This window comes from Petromyzon marinus, chromosome 25 (assembly GCF_048934315.1).
Source record: "Petromyzon marinus isolate PM22_M1 ecotype Great Lakes invasive population chromosome 25, UKy_Petmar_22M1.pri1.0, whole genome shotgun sequence".
Classification (NCBI taxonomy): domain Eukaryota; kingdom Metazoa; phylum Chordata; class Hyperoartia; order Petromyzontiformes; family Petromyzontidae; genus Petromyzon; species Petromyzon marinus.
Genome location: NC_133691.1, coordinates 8,463,767 through 8,478,259, shown reverse-complemented (window position 1 = coordinate 8,478,259; position 14,493 = coordinate 8,463,767). Strand labels below are relative to the sequence as shown.

Genomic DNA, 14,493 nt, shown 5'->3' with positions numbered 1-14,493 from the left:
TACTTTTCTTAAAAAAGTAATAGTTCAAACATTCGCAGAGCAGCACTCTTATGAAAGGAGTTAAAGCATTCCTTTCTAAGGATATTATTGTTATACAATGTAATAGTAAGCCAGAATTCCACATTGCTTCCCATTGAGACCAAAAATGTGTCGTCTATCTGCAGCTGAACAAACGGTCCATCATTTTCGAAGCCACACTAAAACACCTCACGAGAGACTCGCAAGGCTCACAGATTTCCTACAAACACAGTGGCGTTATTTGACAGCTGAGCACATCTCGCTTTCTTTCACACAGCCACGCACGTCCAACCAATTTCCCGCGGCCAAACACGCGGCACATCATTGCGCCTCCAACAGCTGAATCAACACAAGAGTACAGTGCGCCACCAGAAGGTAGGAACTTCAAAATGATTCCATCCACAACCTACCGCAAGCCTGGTTTATATATATGGACATATTTGGTGATACTTTTTTGGCAGCAGTGCACAAGCACAAATAACAAAAAAACTCAACAGCATTCATCAACAACACTGCCTTAAAAGGAAAGGTATATATTAGGTAATGTTTTGGGTAACATTGTTTCTTCTGGCAATGGCCCTTCTTTATGTGCTATGAAGAAGGTCCAAGGTCGAAAAGATCAACTACTATATACTCCTTAAAGGCAGTGGTATTCATGAATGCGTTCAGTTTTTTGCATTACGTACATATTTGTATATTAGTATTTCGATATAAAATCAGGTTTAAAAAACGCAGTCTGTTGATTGCAGTGCGGCACTTTTTTTTGCGGAGCATACAAAGATGGTCTTAATCAACCTTGTGTGGATATACATTTTTATATCACGGACTTATGGGGTAGTTCCATGACATCGTCTTCTGGGGTACTTGCCAGACACAAGGTGAAAGAGACCCTGTTCACTGCTAGCTCCGAATGCAAATGACAGCAAAATTTAAATATAAATGGGAGAAAAAGCAAACGCGCTCATGCGTCTTGTTCATCACATGGGTCAATCAATTTCTAAAGGGCCTCTTGACATTTGAGCAGTATTTGTGTCCGAGTAATGTTTATAATTATAGTTTTTTTTTTAAACACAATTGTGTAAAATACAATTCACTAGGACTGCATTAACAATCAAAAGCCTTCTAAAAAAGGTGCATTTACTCAATGCTAAAAAAAATACCCCAAAGACTCAGTTTTGTTATAAACACCCGCAACATATTTATAGTGGTCGAAATATTGACCAAAGATACCTTACCTTTTTAACAAATGGTCCCTGGGTGAAGGATTCCCAGGACATAATGCTGTGATCCATCAATTCCACAAATGCAGTCAGGGTATAGGCCAGGTTCTCCCCAATACTGCAGTCAGAAACAAGCATTAAGATTTTGTTAATGCAAGAACCACCATTCTTTCCTCAATAATAATGGCCTGGTAATCCACTGAAGTATTTACGTATAGATGAACTGCTTTCGCACCGTACGTAGCCAACCCTGCTCATCGGAGGTGCGGGAAATGTACAGCAGGCCGAGTACTGCATCGAACGTGGCTCGCAAGGAGCATGGATATATTATTTAAACCAATTTATACATCCAACTTTGACTGTTTAAGGATGTGCATGATACTCGATATGCATCAATGAAAACAACTTAAAAGTAAAACGTCAACCGTCTTCAACAATGTCATGGTAGTGCAGTATAAAAAAAAGTATGACCTCCAACCATAAGAATCCACTCTCCATGTATGATGAAAGACCATTGTCTTTGAATACATGGCGAGGTTAATTATGAATCTTGTTATTTTATTGTCAGAAAGGTGTCCGGGCTGCCCTTGTACAAGTCCAGGCTCAAGGCCTCCCTTTATCCCTCTGGCTATAACTGACTGCTCCCTCTAAAGTACATACTTACAATCTTTCTGTACAGCGTCTTCAAATGTTACATTTAGATGCTTTGTAAATCCACATTGCACATATTGTACTTTTAATCTACCAGAGCCCCATTGGGGTCTTAAGCCTTGTTCACAAATTTAAATCGAATTAGGTGCAAATGTTCACAAAGTTTGGTGATGAGATTTAATTTAATATATACCCATATATATATTCTTTGGTTCTTTCGGTAAAATCACGTAGATAGAAAAATACAAATTTGACAAATAAAATAAATAAAAAATAATTCAAAAACTAGAAAAACACGAATGTAGACTGTAGCCTGGTTCTTTATCGGAGTGAGTCTACTGGTAGTCTATAATGTAGACTGTAGCCTGGTTCTTAACCTCGGTGAGCGTACTGGCAGTCTATAATGTAGACTATAGCCTAGTTCTTAACCTCGGTGAGTGTACTGGCAGTCTATAATGTAGACTGTAGCCTGTTTTTTAACCTCGGTGAGTGTACTGGCAGTCTATAATGTAGACTGTAGCCTGGTTCTTAACCTCGGTGAGCGTACTGGCAGTCTATAATGTAGACTATAGCCTAGTGCTTAACCTCGGTGAGTGTACTGGCAAACTATAATGTAGACTGTAGCCTGGTTCTTAATTTTGGTGAGCGTATTGGCAGTCTATAATGTAGACTGTAGCCTGGTTCTTAACCTGAGTGAGCATACTGGCAGTCTATAATGTAGACTTATTCTTGGTTCTTTCGGTAATAAAAAAAACCACGACGTTTCGATCACAAGCGATCGTCTTCTGGAGGAAAGAGGGGGAATTCAACCGTTTATAAAGGTTTCAAAAATGGGCGTGGCACAAGCCCTGGGGCACATATACCCCGCCCACTTCGTTGCCCCGTCGGAGCGCTTGTGCCACGACCATTATTTGAAACCTTTAAAAACTGTTGCCTTCGGTGACCTTCCCCCTCTTTCCTCCTGAAGACGATCACTTGTGATCGAAACGTCGTGGTTTGTTTTTTTATTTCCGAAAGATACCAAGAATAAGTCTACATTATAGACTGCCAGTACGCTCACTCAGGTTAAGAACCAGGCTACAGTCTACATTATAGACTGCCAATACGCTCACCCAGCTTAATAACCATTGCTACAGTCTACATTATAGACTGCCAGTACACTCACCAAACGTAATAACCAGGCTACATATTCTTGGTTCTTTCGGTAAGGGAAACAATAAAATAATAAAAAATGAATATGCAATATATATTTATTTTTTTATTGTATTTTATTGTTTCCCTTCTACGTGACTTTACCGAAAGAACCAAGAATATGAATCCCTGTAGTCACGAAAGCTTTAAATCAGGCTACAGTCTACATTATAGACTGCCAGTATGCTCACCCAGCTTAATAACCATTGCTACAGTCTACATTATAGATTGCCAGTACTCACCAAATGTAATAACCAGGCTACATATTCTTGGTTCTTTCGGTAAACGCACGTAGAAGGGAAACAATAAAATAAAAATAAATAAGTAAATTTTATATATTTATATATATTTATTTTTTATTATTGTTTCCCTTCTACGTGACTTTACCGAAAGAACCAAGAATATGAATCCCTGCAGTCACGAAAGCTTTATATCAAAACCAGGCTACAGTCTACATTATAGACTGCCAGTACACTCAGATTAAGAACCAGGCTACAGTCTACATAAGTGTGTTTTTTATCATTTGTATTCACTTTCTTTTTTGTGATTATTTTTCTATCTACGTGATTTTACCGAAATAAACAAAGAATATGAATTCCTGCAGTCACGAAAGTTAAGTCAAAATTTTACAGCCTACATATTTAGAAATTACACTCGATAAAGGTTTACTGGAAATGACTAATTGGGTGATCCTGCTGACCACAAGGAACAACAACATGGGGAATACGGCCTTTCCTTTCACTTCCCTTTGCGTCAACTGCACACTCAGAAATGCTCGGCAGTACACGCGATAGAGACGTATGCATCGGAAGGAAAGCTGGAAACACATGACTTGTATGTGTTGGAGGTGTTTCACTCTCTCATTTCACCAAGGTAATTTGCTTAAAAGTACATCTTGACCTTGATAACTCGGAAATATATATTTGTTATCAAGGCAAACGTTATATTTTAAGCACAGTATCTTGTCTCAACACCCACTTCCTTGTTTATACATTTCTGCAAGGCCATTTTTTAAGAGAAGGACATGACATTGTTACTGGGAACAAATTTTCTCAGAAATTAAGCTAATATAGTAACACAGGACATCCGAGATTAATGAACCAGGCCTTACTGCTGCCTACTTAAACATTAATAGGAACAATCAATCAGCAACCATCAGTCAGTTTGGTTGCGAGGATTGTTCTTGAACTTTCCAGTGAACAGAAAATATACTAATTGGTGCATACAATTAATTTGTTTGGCTATGGACAGGTGGCGGGGGCAACTTAATCACACATTTGATCATTACGTGGCCTAACCCATGGCTGTGACGACCTACGTGTCAAGTTCAAAAGTCGCAGTTAAAGCCACAAAACAAATTTGCTAAATCTAACCCGTGGGTCCTTGGCACAACTACCAAACCTCCTTGGCAGGACTGAGAACGGTTTGCTTGCACAAAGACGACCAAAATGGTTCCGCGAAGCAGCGCAGAGAAGGGTTTGGGGTCGCGGCTTACTCGGTGGTGCCAGTTTCCACGCTGCGCGTCAACAGTCCGATCCCGTCCAGCTTGATGAACTCGGAGGCAAAGGTGACGTCCACAGAGAGGCGGGCCAACGTCTTAAGTGCGTCCAGTCGGTCGTCCGGCCGGGTTGATCGGATCCGTTCCACCAGCAGCTGAGCGGTTTTAGACTGCACGGGCGAGCGCACAAACGCACCGTGAGACAGGCGCGCACCGGCAGGCGCCGCGAAAGTTGGCGAGAAACGTTAAGCAGGAATTGTAGACAAACGCCAGCGCGCACACAACACACAACACACACAACACACACACGAGCTAATCACGTCGGTAGGCACACGAGTGAGCTCAAGAATGACAAGGTAAACGCACACGTAGGATAAAAGACGAATCACCAGGAACGCAATAAAATACATGTGCTTAGAGGTACGCGTACAATTAAGGTATAAACATACAGCCGCGGACACATCAAACAGCATATGGCACCTGCAGGAAATGCATTTGTATGAGCAACACAGAAGGTACATGTCCATTTGGTTCTGTGCCCATTAAGAGATTGTAAAGGAGTTGTGTGTGTGTGTGTGTGGGTCTGCGTAAATGTACTGAGTGCAGTACATGCAAGCTCTGCAAGTAAATGTAAGGAATTAACTGGATTACGAGCCCAACAATCCCACTGAGCCTGCCTGGGTGGCCACAATAAAGAATCCAAAAGCCTGGGCAGAAGCCAGTGCCGTCTTTGATTACAAAAGTACTTTGTACATGGGTCAAAGCATAAGACGCACCAATGACAGAGGTAAAGCCCTGCAATTACTTGCTCTCGCCACTTTCTAAAAATCTGCGAAAAACAGCTTAGCTCATCAGATTCCTCCAGTATATAATATTCTGATTCTGAAACGGTATTCAGCTTATGCTGCCATTCTGGGCAGATGTCTTTGAAGAGGTGGGAGTACCCACACTTTACCCCACCATGCGCGATCTGCCAATATTATAAACGTGCACCATTGGTAGCTATCGGAACATTTGCATGCGCAACTGCACATACATTTACCTCGCACTGCGCGCAAAAATCTTCGCCCCAAATTATCAAAGCATTTTAAAATGTTCACAGAAAAATATATAACTAAGTAAAAACAAATACATCTTAGATATGTTCCAAGTAAACAACATACCTAATTGCAGATTAATTATTCTAATCACAAAATAATCAAACTTACTGCCGAGTCTGTCAACTTCAAGATGGCTCCATTCTTTATTTCGTTTCGATTCTGCACCAAATCACAAAACAGATAATAATAAATCACTTCCAGAAAACGTGGCTCTTCAAAGATCGTTATTTTATGCACTGAAATGTAAAGAGTTGAAATCTGCAATGCTTCACATCCCGCAGCCAGCCAGCACACACAATTAACATCAATCTTACAAACAATCTACGCTGTGTGATCTCTTGATCTTTTTCTAAAAAAAGTCACAAATGCTCCCTCATCTCGTTGCTATTTCAAGTTTGCCCGCATATTCATCTGTCCATCTTTGTTTCATTACTCAGTTCTGCAGTTGCATTAGCATGAATAGTAGAGATAAATGGAAGCTATATTAAGCAGTAAAGTACTTTAATTGTATTCCCTCATCATATTGCTACCAAAATATCATTGCGCTGATAGGAGTGCATTGTAAGGTATAATCTAATCTTTGCTGAAGAGTAACACAGGGCAGGATACAGTACAAGCTACTCTACACAAGCCTAATACAGTGCAAGCATTACTTGTACAACTTATGAACACCAGGAAAATATGGGGTTGCGGAGTGGCGCGTTGGCGATGCGGGCAACGGTTATTTATTTAATAACTTTCTCAATATTTGTTCTGTAAAATGGAAAACAGCTGGCCGCAGTGCCTTCTACAGGAAGCAGCCCTAGCCATGAAAGAAGGGACCGGAAGGTCAGACAAGTGAACCCAGTGCACAGTGGCTCCAGAGACGAAGAGGCCTATAGGGAGCCACTAGAGCCCATTTAATGCATGGGCCAGGATCACCGGCGTTACCTTTTCAGTAATGTACATCTGGTTCCCATCTGTATAATGCAGAGCGTAGTTTTCGGAGTCGCTTATATTCCATCTGCGTGAAATAATAAGATCGCAATGCGATAACTCGTGACAGATAACCCTGCAATGGAGCATTAGCCGAGAGCAAGAATGCTGTATCGGGCACCCTTATAGTCATGCACGTGATGCAAAGAATGAGTTGTTTCTTAAAAAAAGTGGATTTTCAGAACATTTACATCACGTGATAATTATGTGTGTCTTCATGCTAACAAAGGTGACGTTACCCGATGCCACGTAACACAACGAAAAGCACGGACGTGATGTACAGTATTAAACATTCTATCAGTGTAAAAAAAAGTTATCGTCCTAACGTTTTTATCAAGGCCATATTTTTCATATGCATCTGAATATTGAGAACATATCCCTGACACGCACTGTTCTGTTTTTTTCCACAGCCACATGCATATTTACCCAGAGAACACGTCTCCACCTGTCCAGCTGTTACGTCATTGGGCGTGAACATGGTGGAAAATGCCTCTGAACTCCAACGCAACAACACAGCGGAAGTGCCTTTCTGTCGGCAAATTATTTAAGATCGGTCACGCTAACTTAAAACAATAATCATCTTTTATTTATCCAGGAAAGCCTCAGTGAGCCTAAACACCGTCTTCCAGGCATGCTTGAAGGCAAGAGAAAGGTGGGGAGGGACGGCGCACTATAAAAGATTACAAGTTTTGTTGGCTGGCTGGTAACGGCAGATGGACGAACATGTCCAAAGGAAATGTGGGTTGCCAGTATTAACAAATCCAATTTAATTTCTTAAGAACCGTGTAATATAATACAATGCCATACTACTATAAGTTAAGTCATTAGTAACTGTGCTCAAAACCAAGTAATCCAGCTAATGCAGAATTCCAAACCATTAACTTTGACGTGGGTATAGAAAAATTCTTCTTCTGAGCTATCCAATTGTGCCAGCATGGGGTTTTTATACTTTACACAATTCATATTAAACCAAGTGACATTTCTTATTCTGGAAAAGCTTTTAACGAAAAAAAACTATGCTGACACTTTGCCATTTCGCGTAGAATGCAGAGCACCCTCTGAACAGTGCAACTCCACAGGGATCCACTAAGTCTGCAAATATATTTTAGAAGGCAAATATATATATCAAACATGACGACACAATCAGCATCATTTTTCAAATGTCAGAACTGCTTACCCATAGCAGATGTCCTTGATCACTGCAGAAAGAGGCTTTTTCTGCAAGAAGTAAACACCACAAATTAAGAAATGAACATATGCCAGCAGTAAACACCAGAAGCTGTTGTTGGAGTTACACAATGGTGGAAAATCACCAGCAAAACGTTATTACATGGCATTACTCACTGACCTCCACCATCTCATTCAGATCTATTCATGTTCACTCCCATCAACGAAGGCATCCCTATCAAATCCCAGTTATCCGACACTCAATTAAACATTGCTTATTCTCATTGGTTTTTTCGGTAAAGTCACCAATGAGTATAGCAATTTATGCAGTCACAAAAGCTTCAATTCTATATTTATTGCTTATTCTCGTCTGCCGTCACGAAACTATCCCTGTGTACCTCCTTCAAGGCCTGGCTCAAGTCTACCTCTTTTTTTCCTCCGTTGATGACCGACTGCCTCTCTATTGTACCAATGCCCATTAGCTCCTCTCACCCATCCATTAGCTCTCTTCCTAATTTGTATTTGCTACTCTTAAACAGAATCTCCAGATGCATTTGAATGCAGACACTTAAAAAAGTACCGTTCGAATTTTATGAGGCCATAATTAAAACTCCTGTGAAAACACGTGTCTTATGTGAATCAATATAAATTATTTAAGGAAATCACTGAAAATGTGGGCTATTGAGTATCTATAGAAAACAGGCATATTGAACCACTGATTAGTAGTATTATTGCTTTCAATGGAATGATTTCCATTTGTTTGGCAACACCATTGAAACATTTCACAGCGAGAGGTTGCGCAACTCCCTCTCCTTGCTATTCTCTACAGCAAATCTATACAAAGGTATAGACTGCTACGATACACCAGAGGAACAGCACATGCAACAAGACAAGGAGTGACGTGCATCACTTTCGCTCAGGGGTGAGAGCATGACAAATTTGACAATTATGAAATGTGATATGAACGAATCCTTCAATGATGCTTCGGAAACAAGCAACAGCTGATATGTCAGTTTCATGATGGACCCAGATGCTTCAAAGTTTCAAACGCAGCTACATTTATACAACACAGATGGAGGGTTTTCACCCAATTTGTGGGCTGTAATGTTTCCCATTAGCACTGTCTAAATGTCCTAAAAGGCCATTCTGTAAATAGGATGATATAGGGGTAAACTATGGCTGTCATTGGTAATGGAGGATCCATTACCAATAGGAATATTCTTCTTCTTGGTTCTTTTGGTAAAGTCACGTAAAATGGAAATAAAATAATAAAAATAAAACATAATAAAATACAATTCTCACGACGTTTCGGCCACAACACAAGTAGCCTTCTGCAGGTGAAGGAACAGAACTGTCGGGACGACAGCGCTTCAATGAACGCTGCTAAGATTCGCAGCGTCTTTTAAGCTAGGTGGGAGAAGTAAAGCACCTAGACAAAGGAGTTTACATATCAAACAGGAGAATTTAGCATTGAAATAGCTGTGTTAAAGTGTTAGATCAGCAGGGTGTTAAAGTCAGAAATTAGCATGTAACTGGGAGATTAGCATGATGTTAATGTGAGGGATTAGCATGTGACTGGTCACGGAAATAGCTATGTTAAAGTCAAAGTTTACATATCAACAGAGACATTTAGTATATGGACGCTTAAGGACTGCAACTACCCAACTATCATACAATAAACCGATGTGAAAAAACGAAGTATAAACTACATCAATATAATAAATGTACACAATATATTCTTCAATAAGTTGAGCTATTAACATAAAGTAACTGGGTATACACTAAACAATATAATGAATACCATAAAACTACGTTGTATAATATCGTATACGATATTATACAATGTAGTTTAGATTGGAAGGTAAAACATTGCAATGTATAGCAGTCTAGTTTATAATATAGTTGTAACGCAACACAGGACAGAGCAGCGCATCGTGGCTGTTTCACCTCCCTCCTCCGTTCCGAGCATCGATGGACTCGTCCGTCTGAACAAAGCTCGTCGCTTTCCGTGGTGCTAATGTTGAAAAAAAAACACCACCCATTTTTTCGCCATATGGCATTGTAATGTATAACGACTTATTGCTAGTAGCTCAGCTGATTGCAGAGTATATAGAGTTTATTGATAACATTGATGTAGTTTATATTTTAGTTTTTTTATTAGTTTACTATATGGCAGTCATTATATAGTGTAGTGTATACCCAGTTACTTTATGTTAATAGCTCAACTTATTGAAGAATATATTGAGTACATTTATTATATTGATGTAGTTTATACATAGTTTTTTTCACATCGGTTTATTGTATGATAGTTGGGTAGTTGCAGTCCTTAAGAGTCCATATACTAAATGTCTCTGTTGATATGTAAACTCTGACTTTAACATAGCTATTTCCGTGACCAGTCACATGCTAATCCCTCACATTAACATCATGCTAATCTCCCAGTTACATGCTAATTTCTGACTTTAACACCCTGCTGATCCAACACTTTAACATAGCTATTTCAATGCTAAATTCTCCTGTTTGATATGTAAACTACTTTGTCAAGGCGCTTTACTTCTCCCGCCTAGCTTAAACGACGCTGCGAATCTTAGCAGCGTTCATTGAAGCGCTGTCGTCCCGACAGTTCTGTTCCTTCACCTGAAGAAGGCTACTTTTGTTGTGGCCGAAACGTCGTTATAATTTTATTTTATTATGTTTTATTTTTATTATTTTATTTCCATTCTACGTGACTTTACCGAAAGAACCAAGAAAATTAATCCCTGCAGTCACGAAAGCTTTAAATCGAAATAGGAATATTGTGTAATAAAAAATGTAATCCACCATTGGATAAAGGCAATGCCACATGAGTGTGGGTTTTCTTTAACCATTTTAACCATACCACGTTGGTCAGTCCATGTTGGTGAATAGTAGGGGGGGACAGGACAGGACTCATTCTAATATAACATTTGTTTTACCTTGTAACGTGCTGCACAGTGTTTTCTCGCTCTTCAAACGAGATAACGACTTAGAGATGTGATAAGGAACCAGAGACAAGCGAGAAATGCAGCCACGCAGTGAGCTGGCGCCAACAAATGCCCAAGCTCTATGGTCCTCTATATATTAAGATGCTTTCAGCCAGTTGTTGAGTGTTTACACGCAGAAGGAAACCAGGGCATCCAGAAAACAACATATGAGTGTGAGACATCGCTCCGTCCCTTATAGATAGGACAGATGGAGATTAGTCCACACTTTGTACTGCCTTCTCCTGGAAAGCCAGGGGATGGCACTTCTACGTCTATTGAAAGGTAGTTTCACAACATTTGTGTGATCCATCAATTCTCACCTCCACTATGCTGGACTATGAGCATGCACCACCACCGCCCAGCTAATATATCATTCACTACTTACGGTGGCCATGGCTAGGAATCAAACTCAAGTCATCACAGTACAAGCGTGCTAGCCACAGTACCACCACTTCACATCTCATGCTTGCATGTGTCCTGGCTTTACTCGTTCAAATCCCCTTTGGCTGTTTCTTCAATACGTTTATCCATCCCTTGGTTTCCATTCCATTGCTGTTTGTTCATCTGTTATCAATATTTTAAAAGCAGTTCATTTTTCCCCATTGCTGCTTTTTATTCAATGACACGTATTTAATTTGTTTTACTGTGGGAGAACATAAATGAACAGTCCTGTATTTGTGGATGTGTAATCAGCCGTCCTTTTCTTTGGCAGTAACCGACAACAGGCGACGAACCACAGGCCAACAGCATTCAGCCACACAATCTCAGTATAACGCCAAAATTACACTTCTCTCGAGGCTTGCACACAGGTGCACTGGTCTCAGCATGCACAGGGGAAGGCGGGGGTTACTGGCCAAAGCGTGCACAAGTGCACTCACTCCCGACACTCACAAACATTGTCACGCATGAACACAAAAACTTCTCAAAGTATACATGTGGGGGGGGGGGGGGGGGGGGCAATGCATGCGCTCACAAAAACACCAGCAGGCTCGTACGCACCGCACCATTGATAATCATTCCACGAACATCCTGCAAGAAAAAGCTGTGGCGGGTGCGCAAAAGACGTGGGTTCCCAAAAGGGAGAGTGAGGGAGCGCTCACCTGGTCCAACTCAATGAGCTGCGCAAAGGCACCCGGCCTCTCAATGGCCACCTTTACGATGTCTTGAGGAGGCGGCATCGTCGTTCCCCGGGCCTCTCCCCACGCTCTCTCCCAAGCCACCGACTCGCCTCGGCGTTGTGCTGCACCCCCAAGGATGCCTCTGCTGAGACTGCCCTTTCTCTCCCCTCCTTGTCTTCGCACACACCATCAAAATTCCGAGCTTTGTTTGAATGGCCAGCTGCGTCTGTGTGTCCCGCCTCACTCTGCCCCTTGCTTTTCTTTCCCCGCACACCCCCCCCACCCCCGCCTTCCTTTCCCTCCCCGTTTCTCTCCCTCCACGAGCTGGCTGAAATAGGGAATGGTTGTCTTGCCAAAAAAAGTTTATGCTCTCAGGCAATTTTTTGAGCCAGATGGTCCTTTTCACACTGCAAAGAGAGAAACGAGTGGGGTGGAGGAGGGGGGGGAAGGTTAGTAACAGAGAAAGACGCGAAGCGAATGAAGAAACCTTGCATTTCAGAGGTGAACGGGTGGCCTCAGGAAGCTGATACCATTGCAGACGAATTTGGCATTGAATCCAGACAGCCACACATTCTTACGCTGGGATCTCAAGTGTAGGTTAGGTTACAGCATCAGCCTGGTAACCAATTACTGTACAAAAAATGAAAAAATCGGATTACATTTGCATTGTTCCTTATTTTTTCAGGTTCCAGGTCTAAGGGTTACGTATATTGGTTTTATTGCCATGTGAGGAACACTGTTCGTCGGCACATGAAAGCACATGCCGTCTCATCTCAAAGAGGCCTATTGCAGTGACTTTGTACGTAGTTCTTTTATGTAATTGTTTTGAGGCCATCCCTGACACAAGTGGTGTAGTGTACTGCTCGGTTTGAGAATCCCGAACAGAAATGTCCATTATGCAAATGCAAAATGCAACCCGTGCATTTGGCATTTAAACTTAGAGGAAACAGGCTTTTTTTTTAAATAAACGATACATTTGTGCACTCACTCAATCTCAGTCGTTTGAGTTTTATAATAAAGCAGTCCACGAGCATAAAGTTGGCCACAAAAAGTTTACAATTACAAGTGTAATCTACCCCCACGTTCATGGACTTGTCTGGACAAGTTAGGCAAGTGAGCGGGGCCGAGGCAGCGCGTTCTTCTTTGTCACGGACCCGGCTGGGACTCCGCTGCTACACTGCATGGACGTTTCGGAAGTCGTCGGTGGTGCGGGGGATTCGATCGATCTCCTGGCTCCAGCCCCTCGCCATCCCCCCTTTGTCTTCCCAATGCAATGATGCCTCATTACTTCTCAGCCCCCCAACTTTCCGTCAAGGTGGTGGCATCTACATCTGCAGAACATGAAGAACCAGTGGCATATACATCTATAAGAGATTATATAACTTCTAAAGCCATTCCCCGTGTTCAGTGCATATGCCGTACAACGTGTTTGGAATCGACAGGAGTAAAGTTGGACTTACGAACAAATCGACTTATGAACGGACCTCTGGAACCTAACTCGTTCGTAAGTAGAGGAGTCCCTGTTTGTTGATATTATTATCATCCTTGTTTACCCATAAAAGCCAAATTGAGTCCCATGTCGTTATTAGGCGGGTCCTGCTAAGTTTTTGCAGTTGGGGGCAACGTTGCCACATGCCATACCAATATGAGTATTTTTAGGTCATTTTCAGCATTGGGATGTTTGGCCAATACCAGTAATATTGTGTGTTATTTTTGCAAGGGGGCAGAAGACGCAGAACTGTTTGCGTACATACAAACGCCATACAGAAACGCACCCAATTCCGAAATCGAACCCAAGTCCTTTTTGCTGTGAACGCAGATGGGGGAGCGCACAGGCGAAGTGTGTTAACCAATGTGCCACCGCTCACACAGTTGTAAAATTGTAAATGCAAATAGCGCCACAAGCTATAAACGCTCTGATACGTGCATTGGCTTTTGTAATGTTCGCCTTTTGGTGTTCTCTGGTCTGACACTGGTGAGACAAGGCCATAAAGAAAGCTGTCTCCTAGTGTAGTCCAATCAGTTTAATATACAATACATATCATCAGAGCATGTTTTGTTTGCACGTTCACCACAATTACGTGTGGTTCACGCAGACTTGATTCCTTGCAAAAAGTGATCTATTTGGTGTTTGAACATTTAACGCCTGTTTTATTGCCAGAAAGGGTAAAACCTATTTAAAATTTTAATACGCCGAAAGCAACGATGTACGGTACAATGAATGCTATTATTATGAAAACATATGCAAATGTTGAGTTGAGAACAATGGGGCAAGCGAGTCTGCATGAGACAGAATGAGAAATAAAAACATGTTTGTTTTCACATTCACGTTTTCTCCTACAATTCAAAACCTTTGTGGATCGAGCGTAGAAACACCGGAGTTCAGGAATGTCAATGATGTGGTCATCAACGTTTGTCCTTTCTGTCCACTTTGATTTCTTCACCTTTTGTCAATGCTCGTCTGATGGTAAGGAAAGGTTTGGTATGCAACCATAAGCAGAGCATTAAAGACATTTTGAATGATAGGTGCATGAAGGCCAATTACTATGTCTG

At 41.4% G+C, this 14,493-nt stretch overlaps 1 protein-coding gene across 3 annotated transcripts in view; it reads right to left on the bottom strand.

Moving 5' to 3' along the window:
- The window catches only part of LOC116945775 (engulfment and cell motility protein 1-like), a 56,342-nt gene extending 43,970 nt beyond the window's left edge, over window positions 1-12,372 (bottom strand). For all 3 annotated transcript variants that reach the window (XM_076069677.1, XM_076069678.1, XM_076069679.1), the window contains exons 1-6: window positions 11,923-12,372; window positions 7,831-7,871; window positions 6,609-6,681; window positions 5,787-5,837; window positions 4,576-4,748; window positions 1,254-1,356 (exon numbers count right to left, since the gene is read on the bottom strand). In XM_076069677.1, coding sequence (XP_075925792.1) covers window positions 1,254-1,356; window positions 4,576-4,748; window positions 5,787-5,837; window positions 6,609-6,681; window positions 7,831-7,871; window positions 11,923-12,000 — 519 coding nt within the window. In that variant the 5' untranslated portion in view covers window positions 12,001-12,372. The remainder of the gene's footprint in view (window positions 1-1,253; window positions 1,357-4,575; window positions 4,749-5,786; window positions 5,838-6,608; window positions 6,682-7,830; window positions 7,872-11,922) is intronic.
- Between the last annotated feature and the right edge of the window lie 2,121 nt (window positions 12,373-14,493).